Source organism: Telopea speciosissima, chromosome 7 (assembly GCF_018873765.1).
Source record: "Telopea speciosissima isolate NSW1024214 ecotype Mountain lineage chromosome 7, Tspe_v1, whole genome shotgun sequence".
NCBI lineage: Eukaryota > Viridiplantae > Streptophyta > Magnoliopsida > Proteales > Proteaceae > Telopea > Telopea speciosissima.
Window position 1 is genome coordinate 4,787,595 of NC_057922.1, and position 20,165 is coordinate 4,807,759.

The following is a 20,165-nucleotide window of genomic DNA, read 5'->3' on the forward strand; positions in this document are numbered from 1 at the left end:
GCCAGCCCGTGCTGCGGGCATGCTTTCTCACACAGGCAGGAGCGCAATGACAGCCCTACCCCACCTAGACAGGGCGCTCAGGCAGTGGATAGAGCGGTCATTGCGCTCCTGCAACAATGAAATGGGCAACAGGTCCTTATCACAAGGACCTACCCACCTATGAGCGGATCCGGATCGTCTACTGCCGCCTGGCCGTGTTGCCGGCGTGCTTCCTGACACAGACAGGGGCGCAATGACACCATACCCCACCCAGGCAGAGCGCTCAGGCAGTGGGTAGGGCGGTCATTGCCCCTGCCTGTGTGGGGAAGCACACCGACTAGGCGGCAGTAGAGGATACAAATTGCCTATGAGCTATTATGAACACTACAAAGTAAAAGGGTGAAGCAAAGGAAGCAGATGAGGCAAAAAAAAAAAACCTGCATTTTATGTTTGAGCATCCATCAAGTTTCTCCACGAGAAAGTTGCAGCCTGGACATCTCTTCCAGTTGTTCCTTTCAACATGCTCGCCGAAGAGAAAGTCATTTTCATCTCTCAATTGCTCGGTCTCATTGCATCCAAAACCCACATGCCAAGGGATCTTGCACTGGAAACAGAAAAGTTTTTTGCAATTTGGGCACTCTGACCTTGTAATGTTCCCCCCACACTCATTCAGGACTAACGCCGAGCACGTGGCAGAAGGGCAATAGCAGTACACACTCTCACCCTTTAGAACAGCAGACTCACACAACACATCACACCATCTTTCGAACAATCCGGCAGGGAGGATCGGTCGACATGAGATTGGATCCAAGAGCTTGTCGCAGTTTGAGGCTGGGCATGGCACCTTTGCTGTACTGTTCTCTCCTATCTTGGCTTCTATGTTTTTAGCAATACAATCTAAGCAGAATGGATGAGCACAACTATTTTTGTTGTTGAATTTCTTGATCTCTGTCATGGGCTCTACACAAATCTCACAAGTAAGATTTGGAACCTCTTCTTCCACTGATTTGTCGACAGAGCCTTATTGCAGTTTGGCTGATGGAACCTCTGAGAATGAAGTTCCCTATATATAGGATCTCTCCCTCTTTTGTAGGAATCCTTTCCTTCTCTTGTCGATCTCATTGATATGAAATAGGTAAGTAACTGATCAAAATCAGATTCTATTATGGAGTATGAAATTGGAATTAAAATCCTCTGCAGCCGTTTCCTTTTAATAGAGAAAGTCAGAATTCAACTTCCACTCCAAATCCAATCTCTTTAATAGAGAAAGTCAGAATCACAAAGGAATGAAATTCTCTGTTCTGGATAAATGTCAGTGGGCTTCTATGTATGGAGCAACTATGGGACTTTAGTTTAAATTCTGGGCCAATTTGGAATTGAGATGCTTGATCACAATTGCATGTTTTTTGCATACCACATCTTCACATTATTTAGTCCAAAGAGGGTGAGGGTGCAAGCGCTTTGACGTGTAGGGTTTCATGTCTCATTAGATGCCATGATGCTCATGATTGGGTGTTTGTAGTCTTACTTGGACCAAGGCATTCTCTTATTATGGACTCATTTAACCGGTTCTTGTTTGATCACATTCTATTTTTCTAGTCTAATAAACGAAAAATAAAAAATAAAAAAGACATATGCTACCCAATTGGGAGAAATTAAGGTTTTCACCATGTATGGGCTAGCACAGACATTGGCTGGACTCGATTAGAGAAGACTGTTGACTATTAATTGGGTTTGGTTTGATGAAGCCCATATTGAGAAGTGATCTCTTTAATAGGTCATGGGCTTTATGATCCATCTTAAAGTGTGAAGTAAGTTTGTATGTGGGGGCCTATTTGTAATTATGCCTTATTATAGAGCTCATAATTGTTTCTACTTACAAGATTGGTCATTATCCTCAATCTATATATTGTTAGTGTTGGCATCGTATTGGCTCATTAAATGCCAACACTAGTAACCCTAGTTTTGGGATCAGAAGAGAGTGAAAAAAAAGGACAAAAAGCTTCTTCAAGGGAGATTCAAATCCAAGGATTAGGTTTTTCAATTCTACTCAAAGGATATGGATCCACGCATGTACTTCTCATCTTTATTCGATTGTAGTTCCTTGTATGTTAATAACAGTACTAACTAATATGATGATCTTTGTGATAGAATTGAACACAGAAACGAACGTAGAGCATGTAAACAGAAATAACACCGCGACTAAAAAGTCGAAATCAAATTAAATATGATTGATTTTGAGGTTGAAATTTAATACATGAACAATCGGAATTCCCATATCATCCTTCTACATGACACAATTAGATGAGCCACTCAACCAAACTTAGATGGATGGTTAACAATTATCAAGTATGAAGCTTTTTTTTTAATAAAACATAACTACATTTTTTTTTCTCTCAGGAGGAATATTTCAGCATACTTTCTATTTTTTGCCATGTGAAAGAGTGATGGCAATTCTGGTCATTGAATGTATATGAATGATGTGGATTGATCACATGTCAAATTTCAGACCAATAGTAAATCTATCATCTCATATAGGGATGTAAATGGATAACCGAAATCCGAATCCGAATTCGCATCCGTATTCGTTTAGGGGCATCCGTATTCGTTTAGAGATATCCGAAAAATAATCCGAATACTCCGATTAAAATCCGTCCGAAAAAAAATCCAAATACTTAATAATAAAAAATTAAGTAAATAATGATTTTTAGGGTTTTTGAAGATTAAACAAGTTCTATAATATGATGAAAAGAGAATCATGATCTAAGAGATATGGATTGAGAGAGAATTGTATCCGCTAGGGGGAGGAAGGTCCGGGTTACACAAGGCAGATATGTAAACGGATGGTCGAAAATCCGAATCCGATCAGCATCCGAATCCGTTTAGAGGTATCCGTATTCGGCCAGGGAATATCCAGCTCCGATCACATCCGATCCATATCCGATCCGAATCCAATCCGTTTACATCCCTAATTCTCATCTCCAAGTATAAACTCTGTTTATGTCCATTCACCAAATGGTAATCTTTGTTTCTTTTTCAATAGCTTGTTTTACCACTTGGCAAACTTGTATTGGATGAAACTTGAAATGTCTGCAAGACTTCGGGGTAACATGTAGACAAAATTTCAACCCCACTGAAGCTGTCATGTGACATTATTGAAGAGCCTGTAGATTTACTTCCGATTGAGAGCCCCCACTCCCATGATCCCAAACAACACACATTAGTGTACCGCCCCCCCCCCCCCCCTCCCCAAAAAAAAAACACATTAGATTAATGGGAAAAAGATGTGGCATGCGACCGTAATGTATGCACTCTCTCTCTGTCTATTTAATGACCTGGATTCCCTTATAGAAGATTCGACATTCAAAAGATTTTTTCTTCTTTTCTAGATATATATGATGTCTAGGGGTGTCAATCGGTCGGTTTGGTTCGATTTTTTTGATTTCAGTGTGATTTTTAGAGAAATCAAAATCGAACCAATAAGAACTTTTCAGTTTCGATTCATTTCAATTTCGGTGCGGTTTGATTTTGTATCATTTTAATTTGTGATAATGGGTTGATAGCGGTTAGGATTCGATTCGGTACCGACTTTTTTAAAACAAGTTAAGTTCGATTTGTGCTTATTTTCTTCTCTTTCTTTTTTCAACTAAATAAAATATTTCATTGATCCTCACTTAAAAAGGAGATCAATGGAAGAAATATTGTTACAAATCAAGTTTCCTATTTTCATAACTTCATACTCATTTATTTGTTATAATTTTTCTTACAACCATAAATTTGCTCATTAATATTGAAATCAATTAAATTAGTCATAACCTTATACTCATTTTTTTTTTATTGGTTTCATTCGATTCGATTTTTGATTTGTTATTGGTTGATCTGGTGCGATCCGATTTTCAATCGGTCCCGTCATACCTAGTCCAAAACTTATTCAATAAGGATCGATTCAATTTGATCTCGGGTTTTTTTTTATCGATCTTAACAGTTCGGGCTAAGTTTTGACACCCTTAATGATATCAATATAACAGAATATTTATAAAAAAAAAAAAATAAAAATAAAAGAGTAGAGTATCGACATTGATTTCTCTTTCTTAATCCCATCCCACCTCAAAGAAAATAAAACCCTACAATCATTTGTATCTTGACCCTCTTGTACATCCTATTTAACGAACATTAAATCTTGAATAAAAAAACAATGCTTGTTGAAAAACTGTGTGGTCTTACTTGAGCATTAGCCTTAGAAATTGGAGAAAATGCAAAATAGATATGATGACCTTTTGTTGTCCAAATATAATGTATCTCTACTCGAATTCTAACTGTTTCATTTTCAAAATGCGGTAAGAGATCGATCACTCTCATCCTTACTACCTTATCCATACGACCTTTGTTTGTAAATATCAAATTAGAAAGTCCACCCTTAAGATGCCTTTTAACCGTATTGTAATTGGTGGGAAGGGTAGTGACATATGTTAATGGACTGATAGTGATGCCTTGGCAAAATTAATGGATCGTCAGGTACTTTTTTTTTTTTTTTTTTTTTTTTGCTAGTGATGGAATATATAAAGGTTTTCTGAACATAAAATTAAAAATGGAGCGGGCCATCTTATTCATATTCCACTCTGAAGTGTTGTGGATTCAGATTGTGTACTTTCTCTCTGACCAGCGCTTCGCTTGGCTTCCACAAACGTGTGAGGCTCGCCACGTCCACAGACTCGTTCATTTTCTCCTCTTCCCATTCAATTTCAGGGATGCCACATTGCCACCCATCTACTACTTTTGAAGTAGACCACTCAACCACAGGTCCATAAAGCATGGTTTTAGTGCACGATATCAGAACGGGTATCGATAATACATAAAATCAATACGGTATCGGTCTGGATCAATCGTATCGGATGAAATTACCCTTGAATTTTCTTTAAAAATGAATTTTCTAATTATTTTACCCCTTGTCTTTACCGTGCTACCAATACGGTATCGGCACTATATTGGTATCAATATCGGTGACTAGCAAAACCGTTCTTAGAACCATGCCATAGATACACACCTCAATCTCAAATAAACAAACGTGTCAGTGGCTAATGACACGTACTTTGTGGGGCCCACTTATTTAGCTCTTCCCAAAAATATTTTATTTAAACTAAGGATTATAGAACGCTATCCGATCGTGCATCTTGCGTGGTTCCCACGCCTAGACACACAAAGTAATAATGAAAAAGATGATCTAATCACTTATCAAAAAAAAAAAAAAGAAAAAAAAAAAAGAAGATGATCTAATCAAAGAGTAATGAGAGGAAAGAGGTGATTCTTAGTTGTGAAATATAGATGTTTGAAGAATAAAGACACTCCAAGAGTTATATGACAACTATACACGTAATGATTACACAAATGAGTCTATAAATTGAAGAATTTGTGAATCAATCAATGCAACTAATCAGGTGTCATCTACCCGAGTATTAGGAATGACTAAATGAGCCACTACGGGGGATTGAGATCCTCTCCCGCGCGGGACGATGTCCAGTGCACATCGTCCGCTTGGGGAGGCCTCAATCCACACACCACTGCATCGGGATGCATACGATGGTGTGGATTGAAGCCCCCCAGTTGCACGATCTGCGTGGGACACTGTCCGGCGCACTAGTGCACTGGAGAGGATCTCAATCCCACTACGGGAGGATAAAATAACACCTCCTCTCCTTGCCGCTCTTCTCCTCATATAAAATGACCTTGTTGCCCCCTCCTATGGTGCATTATTCTATGCCGTTGTTTATAGAACCCTCTCTTAATAAATAAATAAAAGAAATTGATCACATAATCAATGAACTAAATATATGTATCATGAGGGTTTTTGGAAATATACATATCTCTCGATCATACTACTATTTGATCAATTTCAATTGAACTAAAACTTGACATATAAGTAAGGTACCTTTGGATATATTTTTCCACAGAATTTCCCTCCCCCCTTGGGCGCATGAACCTTTGGATTTATATCTCTACAAAACTTCAGCCCCCCAATTAATCCAGGAATGTTTAATATATAGGTGTTTTGTCCATAGGAATCTTTGGATAGCCCATCTATAAAACCTGCTCCCAAAAAATAAATCTCTCTTTTTGGGATTCTCTTACACGTACTAGGTGGTCCTTTTGTCCATTATAAAATCAAACTTTAGAAATGAATTAATAATATTATCTTATATCACATCCATTTGTGACGTTTAGTCATCAAAGTTTCTAAACTTAATTGTTTTATATTAAATTAAAGAAAAAAATTGTCACGATGCTTAGTGTGCAGATTTCTACGCACATCCTCACATCCCACTATGGATCCCACACTCTCTCTCTCTCTCCGTTAAACCCTATTAGATGATTTGGTTTCCCACTCCCTCATTAATGGGAAACTATAATCTGGTGTTGTAGCGATTCCTAGTCTATTTCAAAATTGTTCCACATCTCACACATCCATCACTAATTTTGCTTTATGACAAATCACATGACACTCAATGCCATGATGGATGGTTTTCATTATCTTCTATTCATGTAACAAGTTTGAATATTTTACAAAAAGATACATCCTATGTTCAGACACATGGGATGAGAGGTGGGGAGACAGAATGACCACCCTCGCCCCAATAGAATGTGCATATGACACTCCTTTTGATGTCCCTATGTATTCTGTCATTGGCCCCCATTTGTGCGCAAGAGCCACGTTCCTCGACACAGAACACTTCCCCCTAATTGTATTATCCTATATTAATAAACAAAACAAAAAACACAAATCTTTGAAGGATTATGTGATTCAAAAATTGCAAGTGAAAATGTGCAATGTTTGATGGACCATATAATAAAAATATGGCCTAGATTTTGCATGGGACCACAATATGAACTCCGTCGATCTAATGGTTTGGATTAGCCTATTTGAAATGCTGTGTGGCAAGAGTTGGACGTAACAAACCCTTATTCCCTGACTACACACCCATGTTATCTCTTTTCCCTTTTAATTAATTAATGGATAACACCAAATGAAAGTATGAAACCCCACTTGTCTCTCTCTCTCTCTCCGGAGAAAGAAGAATCCTAATCTTATATTAAAGCAAAAGAGAGCCATAGTGTTGGGCTATAATTGGGCGGTAGTGGTGGGTATATATAGTGAGTGAGATGCACGAGCGTGTGGGAGAGAATCTTGTTGATTCAAAAGCCTAGTCCACCTTCTTTGGCTAATAATACGTCAAGATAACTCATTTGGACAAGGATAACTATCCCAAAATAGTTTATTCTATTAGTTAACATCACCATTTTCCCCTTTTCTTCTATTTTTTGTCTTTCGTCTGTTGTAGATTACCCTAGGGTATCAAAAGTTGGCCCACACTAGTAGGCTCAACCTGAATTGATTGGTTGAAACCTAAGAATGGTTTTCATCTATTACTAATCGTGTCGGGTTTAAATATTAGTTGATCAATAACCCTGCCAATGTATTCGCCTCATGGTTATAAGGTATTGTATCGCTGGTATCGGGCGATACGTATTGGTTTCTATCAGTCATCGACATCGATACTGTATCAATATTGTATCGGTAGCACGATACGGACAAAGGGTAAAATGGTCAAAAAACTTATTTTTTAAAGAATTTCAGGGGTAATTTTGTTCGTTATAATCAATCCAGGTCGATACCATATGATACCATATCGATATCGTATTGATTTTGCATGTTGCCAATACCTGTTCTGATACCGTGTACTAAAACAATGATTGACCTTAGCTCTCATGACCTTGAGTCTTAAGAATTATATAATAGGAAAAAGATCTCTACTTGGTGGTGTTTTCCATGCATTCTCACAAGAAAGCATGAGATGCCTCTGCCCCTGGATAGATACTTAGACATACTCACCCATTGACCTAAGACACTTAATTGTGTAAAGATCTCTCTCGATCATATATAATATATAGAGGGTTAGGATGTAAATTTGCCTGTGGGTTTGAGACAACGTTAGGTAAAGCTCAGCCATCAATAATATGTTACCAAAAAATTTAATTAATTCAAAAAAAATCATTGGAAATCGAAATAGGAAAATTAATAAGGGATCCCAAAACCTCAATAATTGATGATATTATACATAGAGAGTGACTATGGACACCAACGGCTGATGTCATATTTGATGATCTTATTAACATAAAAAACTTACCATATCTACCAACAACAGCCTAGCTCCCCGTTGTGCGCTTCATGCCTATACTTACCATATCTAATAAGACCGTGTTTGGCGCAGCTTTTAAGTCTAATTTTTTAATTTATTTTTAAACACCATTAAAACTAGACGTTTGGAGTAGTGACGTCACAAACCCACTTAAGCCCTAATTAAACAAGCCATTGTCTCCTTATCCGAATAATCCGATATATGGAGTCTGAGCCTCTGTATTACTCTAGTCGATAGACCATGATGCACTTGACTCTTCTCAACCGTCAGATCTCCAATTCTCAAACACTTGTGTACAAAGAAAGGGCGTGCGTAGGTTAATCAGGTGATACACTCACACACCAAAGCGTAACTTAGTGATAAGCTTCCTTAGTAGGAGACAATTCAGAGTTCACACGCATGTTGGACACGTCAGCTTCCGTTGAAATCAAGCAGACAACGACGACACAGACGATGAAAATGATCACGCAATCTAAAAATTCTTTAAAATTACTCCGAGTCTCCGGTGAATTTCGGTACCGTTAACTGGTTCGCCGGGGAATGACGTCATGGTGGTGTGTGGTGAAGGTTAAGACCATTAAATGGGTGCGTTGGTTAAGGGAAGGGAACGGAAGTGAAGTGACCTGGTGCGCATTTTCAAAGTAGCGATTTAGTGGAAATATGACTAATGTTAACCGTTGACTGTAGTAGATGATAAAAAGGGAGAGCTTATAATAATTTCCATTATTATTTTATTTAAATTTCTCCTGCTCGTCTACTTGTGTTTTAAACTGTTGCTTTGCTTTGCTTTGCTTTCGATTCGATCCCACTGAGAGTTTTGAGGAATGGATGTTAGGGGTTTTAAGAAACTAGGTTTTGAGAGAGGGAGAGGGAGAAGTTTTGGATTGGGGAAGTTTTCTATGCTCTGGGACTACAAGGATTTGAGCTTCCAAGAGTAGAGAATTGAGCGGGAATTTTCCCTTGGATTTAAAGGTTGTGTTCTAATTGTTTTGGTGATTGAATTTGTTTGAATTTACTGTTGTTTCTGCATATCTTGATTGCTAGGAGCTTCTGTTATGTCTCTCCTGCTTGCTTTTATCATAAGCTGTTGAGTAGACTCTGTTCTCCTCTATTGATTAGAACAATAAGATTCCGTACAGAACTAGCTTCTACTTTGTTATAAGTTTCGTTTTGAAATGAAGTTACAAATGTTGTTGGGACATTTTTGGTGAAAAATATCAATTCTCTGCTTCTTTGGTGATACTATCTGGGTTTTTCTATTTTTGGGTAGATGAGGGTAATTTGGTACTAGAATGGTAGATGGATTCCTTAATGGTGGACACATGGAATCTCAACCTGATGCAAGCAGTATAACCAAACGTGGCGTGCTTAGGTAAGGTTGGATGGATTATCTTGTGATGAAATCTGGGTGGTTATTGTCTTCTTGGCTCAGCCACTCTTTGCTTTAATTGATGCTTTCCATGGTCCTTCGATGTGGGCTGAGACAATATGTTTTTCTTTCCTTCAAACAAAAATGGAAAAAAAGAAAAAAAAGAAAAAAAAATATATTTAAAAAAAAATTTGAAAAATGTAGAAGAAGAAAATGTTTAAAATAGAGTACAAAAGCTCTAGAGGAAATCTTGGAGTCAATTGATAAGACTTTCAGGATGTAATTGATTAGATGGACTATGTTCCACCTGTGTCTCTCTTTCAGCTTCTTCAATACATTTTACCTCTTTGAGGTTGATCAGGTTCTATGCTTAAGTTAGCGTCTTCAAAGCTTGACACCTGTGAATGATGAGAAAGAAGTTCAGAATTGCAGTTCAAATTCTAACCCTATGCTTTATACTTTCTATGCTTTCATGCTAAAACCTCATTCCTAGAAACTATCATTATACCACCATGTGACTGATTCCCCTCTCTCATTGCTTACTGGTTAGGATCAAATGGTGACTATAGGTTGCAGCTTCAAGCTTGTTCTATCCATGGGGGGGGGGTGTTGTTGCAGGGTGTCTTCTCATGAGCTATAATCCAGAAGTGCTAGTACCATGTTATCCTAAAAATTCATTGAATTTTTTAAGCCCCTGGCATGTAATATCTAGAGGTGAAATAGCATACTATGAACATTTTCTGGGTATTATACTGTGAGCATTGAATAGAACTAAGTAGTGAGTCTATGTACTGACAATATTTATGCATATTCTATTATCCTGTGGTGGCTTACAAGATCTTGCTATCTTGGTGTAGGGAATTTAGCACTCCCAAGAAAATTCATTCTATTGAGTCATAGCTATGCTCCCATATTACGTGGAACTTGATCCCTTATTAACAGTCTCATTGAGATTAAAACCCATTCTGCAACTTAGAAGTGACATAACCAGAGCTGGTTTAGTTGCAGGTAAACAGCTACTTATGTTCTGCTTGTTTGAAATATGCATACACTGACTTCATCAGGATAATGGGTTATACTTATACTCTTCTGCATTTATTGAAAATCATTTAGATTGCCTGTCTGCCATAATAGTTGAATGTGTTAATGATGTGTGAAGATTATCTGGCAAGAGTGACATGCAATGAGAACAGAACTGTTTACCAGAATGTCAGTTGTTCTATACATTGAAGTTGAAAGTAAATGGCCAAACTGCCCTTAGAACAACAAAAGAACAAAATGAAAAGAAAGTGCTAATCATCATGTCTATCTTTTGTTTATTTTCAATCAACATATATATATTTTTTAGATTGTTTGTTAAAAACAATTCACCTTTAATGATATGGCTTGATATCATGAGCTGTAAGCTTCCACTGTGAACTCTAAAGCCGTCTCAAGATTCTCTCCTGTTCTTATATTGCATTGGAAGAGATTCATTCTGACCAGATTTGATGGCTTCCATTCCCATGTCAGCAGTTTGAAGTTACACTCGACCTGGGATTTGTCATAACCTAATAGTTCTATCTAGTGATTTGAAGCTACACATAGTGAACTCTAAAGCTTCATTATGACTAGGATTCTACTTTTCATTCTTATGACACGAAACTGTGGAAGTTCCAGATTGTGTGAGACCATCAAGCAACATTGCAACTTCTCCGGATAATTATAGCTGATGCTCTGGTCAATAGTGGTACAGTTAAAAGTTCTAGCTGGACTTTATTGTGTCTATAAAGCGGCTTTGCCAAACTAAATTTCTTTCTCACTTTTGCTTTTCTTTTCATGTTATATGCATGTAATTATGTAATATTTTCTTGAATTTGTCTAGTTATGTTACTAGCTGCTTTCTCTGATAATTTCTAATATCTCTGCTGGTTATCCTATCTGTATCTTTTATTTGCAGTAATGCAATGCTGCAGATGAGTAACGTTGCCTTTTGTTTTCAGCCAAAATAATATGAACTCTCCGTCGACCCAATTTCCCGCTTCAAGAACGATGGGTTTATATCAGCCAGCCCACCTGATTAGCATGTGGGGTGAGTCCCTCAAAGGCAGTTCCAGTCCAAATACTGGGTTATCTACGATTGTTGGGGTGGAGACAAAGCTTGACGACAAGGTGTGAATTCTTGATGCTTACTCTATCTTTGGTTACTGGAAGCCAGAAACAATACTTCTCTCATTACTTTTCTATTCTCATTTATCTAATATGGCTTTTCTAGTCAGAAGAGACTTCTCATGGAGCACTGGGTCCTTCAAAAAAATACAACCAAGAAGCAAGAAAACTGTCTGATAAGGTAAATAGATTGTGTCATTGACAATTCATCAATCATCTCTCTCTCCTAATCAATACAACTTTCCTTCTCGTCCAGGTTTCTTATTTAATTTTTTTAGGTTTCTAGGAGCTGTAGTTGCCAACATAAGGAGGCTTACTTGGGGTTGGTTAATGAATCCTCTTCTTCCATTCTACTCTATTCAGAGCCATAGAAAATCATAAGCACTCGTGTCCTTTCCCACCGCTTTCGAGCATGCCAATCTTATAAATTATATTACACATTATGTGTCTGGTTGGAGGGAAATCAAGGAAAGAGAAATGATGTTAACATAAAACTATAATGGAAACTTTTGCAACCAAATTCCTTAGATTTGAAAAGGAAAATACAGATTACATCTGAAAATTATAATTACCTAATATATAAGAGTTTTAAGTTGGTCACAGAATCATCATTATACAAGTTTCCTTTCTTTTTTAAATCAATTTCACTTCCCTTCCCTTCCCTTCCCTTCCTTTTACTTGCAACTAGATGGAGCCATGAAATGCCTTTTGAGCCTTGATTTCTGGAGTCAACTCAGAAAATTTGGAACCGTATTGGTCCGACCATTAAAAAATTGTTTTGGAGATTATTTTTAATCTGGTTGTTGTCAATCTGCAGCTTCTTTCAGCTATTCCTTTTTCCTCACTGTAAAACAACTTTTGATGCATGTTCGCTCATCCAAAAAAGCTTTTGATGCACGTTTTGCTCTTTTTCTTATATGCTAGTACGTAATACTTAATTGCTTATAAATGCCTCAGTCTTGAGGTGAAAGCTTTGCATGCCAATTTAATGAATGTTAGAATTCTCCTCTTCATTGCAGAGATGTTTTTGAGTATATTTTTCATCCGGAATCTTGACGAGGGTTTTGCATATCCTTTTTGGGTTTTCTTGTTATCCATTGGTATATTGTCATAGGAGTTTTCTATGAATAATTCCATTTGCTCTTTTTGTATCATGTTCCCTTTCTCTGCACTTAATAAGTAAGCATTTAGGTGTGTACTTTTACCTTATTTAATGAATGCTCTGTAAGCAGATGATAGGGGGATATTTGTTAGCCCAAAAATAGATTGCAAATTTGCAAAATCCGTTCCTTCAATGTCAATGAAGGAAATCATAAAAGTGAAAGGATAAAACAAATGTTATTTCTGTTCATGAATCAGAATCGGTGAGGTCCCTCGGATGCCTTCTTGCTATATTTGTCTTCAGGTATTTTATTTGTAATGTAGACTTTAGAGAGTGTAAACAAAATCGGAGCTAGTTCAGTCTTTGATAAAAATTAGTTTCTCTTATTTAGTTTCTTACTCATTCATGTTTTGAGGGCAACTAAAACAAAAGCTATAAAGTTCAAGTCTCCGAATGCTATGAAGTTAAATTTTCTAATAGGATAGGAAAGAAAACTGAGAAATAGAATAATAGGACAATAAAGGATGTTGAAGTACTGTTCACATGAACAGTGATTTAGCTGATATTTGTCTTTTCTATTTGTGTTTTATAATTAGGATTATAAAGTCCTAGTTTCTAATTTCTGTTTAGTTTCTATTTTCCTATTGTAACTAGGATTGCTAATAGGATTAGTTTCTGGTTTTCTTTTGTAACTAGGATTCCTAATATGATTAGGAATCCCCCTTTGGCTGTAATCTTTTCATATAAATAAAGGCTGGGTGAGGGCGGTCAAGTTCGATTATTCTTGACAGCTCTCCACTCTTCTCTTCTCTCCTCTCCCTTTCTCGGTTCTGGTTTCTAAAGGTACATTCTGCTACTTGGTATCAGAGCACAATCATTAATTGATTGTTAATCTGCGATTCTGGTTTGAAGGTCTTTTCAAGTTCTTCTTAAAAGGGTGCAGCACTCATCCTGCATATTACTACACATTAAACCCTAGATGGAGTTTTCAATTGAAAACTAGGGTTCTATTCACTTATCTGCTATACATGATCGATCATCGATTGGAGGCTATTCTTTTCAACCTGTGGTTCTTCTTGTAGACTCAATCTGGGATTTCTTCTTGAAGATTATCTTTATAATCCTAATTATAAAACACAATAGAAGAGACACATATTAGCCAAATCACTGTTCACGTGAACTGTACTTCAACAAAGGAGATTTAGCAAGTCAGAATATATTAAAAAGAAATCGAAGAAAAGATAGAAGTGGATAAAGATTTTTTAAGAATCAGGTCAAAACCTAGCTTAAATTTGACTGGATCTTGATATTGTCTAAAATTTTAGATTGAACCAGGTCAAAATTTAGCCCAAAACATTAGTCACAGGCCAAACCTTACTATTTGGACATTTCAGAATCATGTCAAAGAGATCTTTATGTTATTTTCTTAGTTAAATATCAGTTTTAGCTTCTGTTTTATAAGGTGTACTAATTTATGTACAGGTATTAAGACGTCTTGCACAAAATCGTGAGGCTGCCCGTAAAAGTCGTCTGCGTAAAAAGGTTTGAATTGATACCTATGAAAATTGGTCTTTCATTGAAGTTCTTTTACTGTTAGGACTTGGATATTAACAGTTTATGAATCCATGCTTCATAGGCTTATGTGCAACAGTTAGAGTCAAGTCGTTTAAAGCTTACACAATTGGAACAGGAGCTTGAGCGAGTTAGACAACAGGTGTGTCAAAACTCCCTTCATCTTCTATTACTTCTATCTATCAATAAAATTTCAATTTATTTTCCTGTTAATTAATGCAGTGAATGTCTTTATGCAGGGTGTATACGTAGGTGGTGCTTATGATACTAACCATCTGGGGCTGTCTGAAACTGTTAACTCAGGTTTATTATCTGTTGCTTCTGCGGATATGAATAACCAACCATGGTTATCATCATAACATGCTTATCTTTCCAAAATTGTACTTGATGATTTTGAGTTCCATTGGTATTTTGTGCACATGGAAAAGCATAGTGTAGGAAGCTAAGATGCTATGCCCTAGATGAAAAATAATTAAAAATATAGCATATTGTTTCTAACTCTAAGTCATTTATTATTTGTTGTTGTATACCTTGGATAAGTACAGTCAATTTGACTTTAGCACCTCAAAACTCTGGTTTCAGATAGAATTTCAAGTAAGTGAAGGTGACACTAATGGAAGTCTCACTCAATTTCTTCTTTAGCCATCATTAGACTGGGTATCCTTTGCTGGGAAAATATTTCTGGAATTTCCTACATTCTTTCTTGTATCCAATATCCAGTTATTTGGTGCTTGTTAAACACTGATCACTCTCCTCCAAAATGGTCATTCACATTTTCTTTGCACTCCATAGGGGGAAGCTGGTATATAGATGAGGATAAGCAGGGTAATAGCTGTGATGTCATTTATTTTGGGAGAAAGGCATTACATCTGTCATTGGTAAAGAAAACTCTGGATAACCTGAGAAACTCATGGAGGGGAAGTACCTCCTATTTGATATACCTTGACCAGCTGTGAAGACTTTTTGAAGATTTCTGTTTATCTTTTGAAAACGAAACGAAGGAAAGTTTCCAGCATTGGATCCCCATTTCCAGACCAGATCTAGGTGCCTGTCAAATTTCAATTTCTTATCCATTGGGAACCTCCAAATTTCATATACCTTGGCCATGTGAGGATCTTTTTGAGGACATTCAGTTATTGTAACAAATGAAGAAAAGGTTTCTGTGTTCCATCCATCCCCATCCCCTTCTCTTTGCTAAAGCTATAAGCTGGTTGAGGTTTCATTTGTTATCTGGCCTTTCCCATAAGAAATGATGTTGCATCCTGCCCCACCATCTATTCCTGCTTCTTGATTTGGGTATGCTTGCGTAGTGCATCTCTCCTCTTGTTACCAGTCAAAAGCAAATAGGGGAAGGGGAGAGCCATTCTTTGGGTGTGCTTGCTAAGAATTGCACTGCCTATGGGTTACTTCTAAAATGCTTTTCTGTATTTTACCACTGGCCTTCCTGATGCTTGTCTGGGGATCTTTCAGGAGTTGCTACATTTGAGATGGAGTATGGGCACTGGGTTGAAGAACAAACGAGACAAACACATGAATTAAGAACTGCTTTGCAAGCTTGTGTAACTGATATAGAACTTCGCATACTTGTAGATTGTGGCATGAACCACTACTATGATCTTTTCCGCATGAAAGGAGCTGCAGCAAGAGCTGATGTTTTCTATGTAATGTCTGGCATGTGGAAAACATCAGCTGAGCGTTTTTTCATGTGGATTGGAGGATTTCGACCATCTGAGCTTCTAAAGGTGATGAATTGTTAAGTTAATGGTGATGAATTGTTAAGTTAATGGAGATTGTGGATTTTTCAGTGCTTACCAATGATGAACATGGTCTCTACTAATCTTTTACTTGTGTGGTACCAAGGACATCCTTTCACTTGCTACTTCTTCAGTTAATGGACTCCTAATCAGCACATGTCTCTTGTTTTCTTATGCCTCCCTTTATTCTATTATTTGCTATCTTGACTAACATTAGTTTATCATAATTGTTCTTTTTCGTTTTTGTGGTCAACAAGCTAAGGATTAAACAGAGACATACTGACCCCATTTGTTGGAATTATTATTATTGTTGCATTAAGTTTTTCATAATCTATCTTTTTCGGTTTTCTGGTCAACAAGCTAAGGATTAAATAGAGACATACTGACCCAATTTTTTTGAATTATTATTGTTCTTCTTCTTGTTATTATCATCGTTGTGTCCTTGATTCGTCAAGGAAAATGTCGTTGATGTGTCCCTATGAAGGAAAGGGTACCTTCACAGTCCACCATTTAGAGCCACGTGGAGGGGCGGTGGATCTGGTCAAACTGCCTGCTGGATGGGTAGCACATTCCTTCAATTAACCTTCGGATCTTTACTTGTGTTGGTTTCAGGTTCTCCTACAGCAACTTGACACTCTAACAGAACAACAGCTTATGGATGTCTACAACCTCCAACAATCATCTCAGCAAGCAGAGGATGCTCTTTCACAAGGGATGGAAAAACTGCAGCTAACGCTGGCTGAGACACTTGCAGCTGATCCACTGGGAGCCGAAAGTTACGCATCACAGATGACTAAAGCGATGGAGAAATTGGATGATATTGTAAGCTTCGTGAACCAGGTATCATATCACTCTTATTATCATGTAGTTAGTTTCCGTGCATCTTGGAAACAACCTCTCCTGCAAAGCAGGGGATAAGGCTGGGTATATTTCCCCTCCAGACCCTGCAGTAGCAGGACCTCGTGCACTGGGATGCTTTTTTTTTTTTTTTTATATTTTCTGTGTATCTTACTCCAAATTCAGTTTTTTGCTTTCTCTTTCATTTCTCATGTATTATGGTTCTTGAGATATTTATTTGTCATCCTTTGCCTAAATGGAATCTTTTCTTTGCATAAAACTTTCAGATAATTAGTATGTTTGTTAAGATGGAGATATTTTTAAGGGCCTCCTGGAGGCACTTCCCATGGATTTTGGGTGGACCTGATAGGATAGACATGAAAGCTGAGGTCCATCGCTCTTGCTGCATCATCTTCCCCCTATTTGTTGGGTTTTTGCCCAGTACCTGTGAAGTGTGGCCAGAAAACTCTTCCTTTGCCATTTTTCATTAGGACCAAACAATATTTCACTGGCTGTCATGTATAGGTGAAGGTTCCAATACAGGAGGTTTGCTATGGTCATGGATTGTGTACATGTGGTGCAATCTAGGGGTCATCTGTCTGGTAGATTGCCTGGATAGGCCATTTCAAAACCCCTCATGGGGGTGAGGCGGGGTTTCTAATTGCAAGGTCTCTGGATGTGATCCAAAATGACCTGTCTTTAAAAATTAACATGCAAGATCTGTTTCCTGTGGAGTAATCAAATTTCCAGAAGTAGATTAATCATTAACTATTTCCTAGAACCTGGCAAGGTTCTTGAGGAGGAATCACTTGAAGAGCAACTCAAGGTGGGAAAGTTTCACTTTACCTTGAGATCATGCTGAGTTAGAAATGCTTTCTGAGTGATAGTCCCTCAATATGTGGAGGAAGTTAAGAGTTATCACTTGGTTGTGGAAAGGAAATTTCTTTGTATAGGCAGGCTCCCAGATCTAGCTATGAATTGAAATAGTTGGTATTTGTTGCATTGGAGGATGGGATTTTAAAGTCTTGTATAAGATTCAACATTGTGATAATCTTTAAATTTTTAGCTGAACTACTACCTGAATGGTAGACTGATTATCCCATGTGAAAACTGATTGTCTATTTGTTTGGAATTGTGACGATATCTGAGGGTTGAAGTCTAGTACCCAAAATCGTCCGCTGGTCAAAGTCTGGTCAAAGACAAACCTGTCACCAAATTTGGGAAAATTTTTTTTGTGCAGACGGTGTGGTGATAGGACCTTAGTTTAAAGGGTTTTGATAGAGATTCAGGACCCTTGTTCTCCATTCAAGTTCTTTGAATCCAGTGAAGAGTTCTCTAGATGGAAAGTGTATTCTGTTCATAGAAAAATTCACCAGCAATACTCAAAAGTTATGGATTTGGCTTGTTTAATTTGTTGCTTTTTGGAACTTCACCCTGTCGATCCAAACAACTTTTCTAATTTGTTTAGTGAACTAGCTACAGTTGTTTTCTTCCAAACAGGCAGACCACATTCGCCAGCAGACCCTGCTGCAAATGACTCGCATCCTGACTACCCGTCAAGCAGCTCAAGGTCTGGTTGCCTTGGGAGATTACTTCCACTGCCTTAGAGCCCTAAGTTCAATTTGGGCTGCCTGTCCTCGTGAGCCAGCCTAATCTATGAAAGACATGGTGACCTTAATGTTTATTGGTTATGATACTGGGCTGGAGAATCATGTCTCAACAGCAAGGGAAAATGCTACATGCTAAGCAGAAGCCCTTTCAATAGTGGTCATTATTAGCATCTTATGAACATCATCTAAGCTAAGCTGCTGACATTTTTGAAGCAGTGCCCCACCATTGAAAGAACTGTAAATATATGAAACTCCATGTGCCATCTGTCAAGGGAGGTTCTGTTCTGTGAATGTGTCTCCAATGGAAAATTGTAATATATATTTAGACAAAATTGTTGAGTTCTAGGTTTTAATGTTTGAGCGGAAAAGGGACTTCTTATGTAAATTATAGAATAGTTATCTGCACTGTAAGGATCTTGGAGAGGAAAGATGTATATTCATATTACTACATGGTGAGTTGGCTTTTTTAAGTTCTATTTGATTTTAGAAGATATGATAAAGATTATGGATAAGATGTTTGTAGACAGGTTTGTATAAGATGTTTTCCAATTAATTAACCTTAATAAATAATGAGTCCTTCATGTGCAGCTACAAAAGGTGGGGGTGGGGGTGGGGAACAGAAAGGATAAACACAATTATGTCTGATCTTAGGAAGAGAGTTCCAGCAAGTCTCAAGTTAATCATCCGCTGCAACACCATACCATTATCCGTCATTTTTGAAGGGTTTTGCTAGCGTGAATCCACTGTGGTGTGCAAATTCTCTAAACCTCTAAGAAGTTATCAATTAAGAAAAGGAAAAAGCTGCAAAATTCCAGTGATATTTCATTAGTAGTTGGACCAAGTTTCCCTTAACTTACAGTGATGAAAGAACCTCTTAATCCACGGATAAATGGTATTTGGGTCTTCTCACTCCCCTTCCCTCTCGTCCGTATTTTCCTCTTTCTGCAACTCGCGGTTCTGCCACCTGCAAGTCTGCAACTCATGTTTGTACATTCAAGTGTCGATCTTTGAAGCAAACAAGCACTGATGGTTGCTGTACGAAGGACGAGAACCTTGCTGGAATGGGAAAGAACTCTTTGGTTCCGACACAAATGTCAGCTAGTTTTTTTCCCTTCAAAAAAAAAGGGAAAGATGTATGTTGAATCAGGCCCAAAATTAACGGAGCTTTTTTACAAGTGATCTTCCTCATCCTCTCCTTTCCCTTTCTGCAACTCTCTTCCTCCACCACCTTCTCTTCAACTTATAAATTATACTTGCCATTAGAACCTCGATAAGACGATAAGTCATGTAAGTGGTAAACCCACTTACTCTCTTGCTGACAGAAGCTTGACAAGTCCTTGAAACCAGACATGATTAACCCCCTCCCCCCATCCCAAGAACCTCTGGAATTCAACTAGGAGTAGCTGTAAATTTGTAAGCGATAATAAGCCTTTCTATACATTAATTTCCAGAGAGAAAAGAGACCCCCACCACAGAAAAATGAAAATAAGAGAGGGTAATAAAGAGGGAATGCATCGAACTCCTTGGCTGCGTCAACACTTCAGGATCTCTTAATTTGTTGTTTGTGTTAAAATTCAGTATATGCTTCTTCAGGGTTTTTGT

At 37.6% G+C, this 20,165-nt stretch overlaps 2 protein-coding genes across 4 annotated transcripts; one reads left to right on the forward strand and one right to left on the reverse strand.

Annotated features, from left to right (window-relative positions):
• Positions 1-316: 316 nt before the first annotated feature.
• On the reverse strand, positions 317-10,076 carry LOC122667397 (E3 ubiquitin-protein ligase RNF144A-like). Its single transcript, XM_043863662.1, has 3 exons — positions 10,023-10,076; positions 9,884-9,938; positions 317-999 (listed from the first exon to the last, which is right to left on the reverse strand). The coding sequence occupies exons 1-3, from the start codon at positions 10,074-10,076 to the stop codon at positions 317-319; spliced, it is 792 nt and encodes a 263-aa protein (XP_043719597.1).
• On the forward strand, positions 8,781-19,007 carry LOC122667630 (transcription factor TGA1-like). 3 transcript variants are annotated; one of them, XM_043863990.1, is made up of 9 exons: positions 8,781-9,143; positions 11,480-11,691; positions 11,795-11,869; positions 14,273-14,332; positions 14,427-14,504; positions 14,602-14,665; positions 15,833-16,104; positions 16,729-16,956; positions 18,436-19,007. In XM_043863990.1, the coding sequence occupies exons 2-9, from the start codon at positions 11,533-11,535 to the stop codon at positions 18,604-18,606; spliced, it is 1,107 nt and encodes a 368-aa protein (XP_043719925.1). In that variant the 5' UTR covers positions 8,781-9,143; positions 11,480-11,532; the 3' UTR covers positions 18,607-19,007. The 3 variants fall into 3 exon arrangements, with proteins under 3 accessions (XP_043719925.1, XP_043719924.1, XP_043719926.1); XM_043863989.1 differs by having other exon boundaries at positions 11,523-11,691; XM_043863991.1 differs by having other exon boundaries at positions 8,783-9,143; positions 11,523-11,691; positions 18,454-19,007.
• Positions 19,008-20,165: the final 1,158 nt, after the last annotated feature.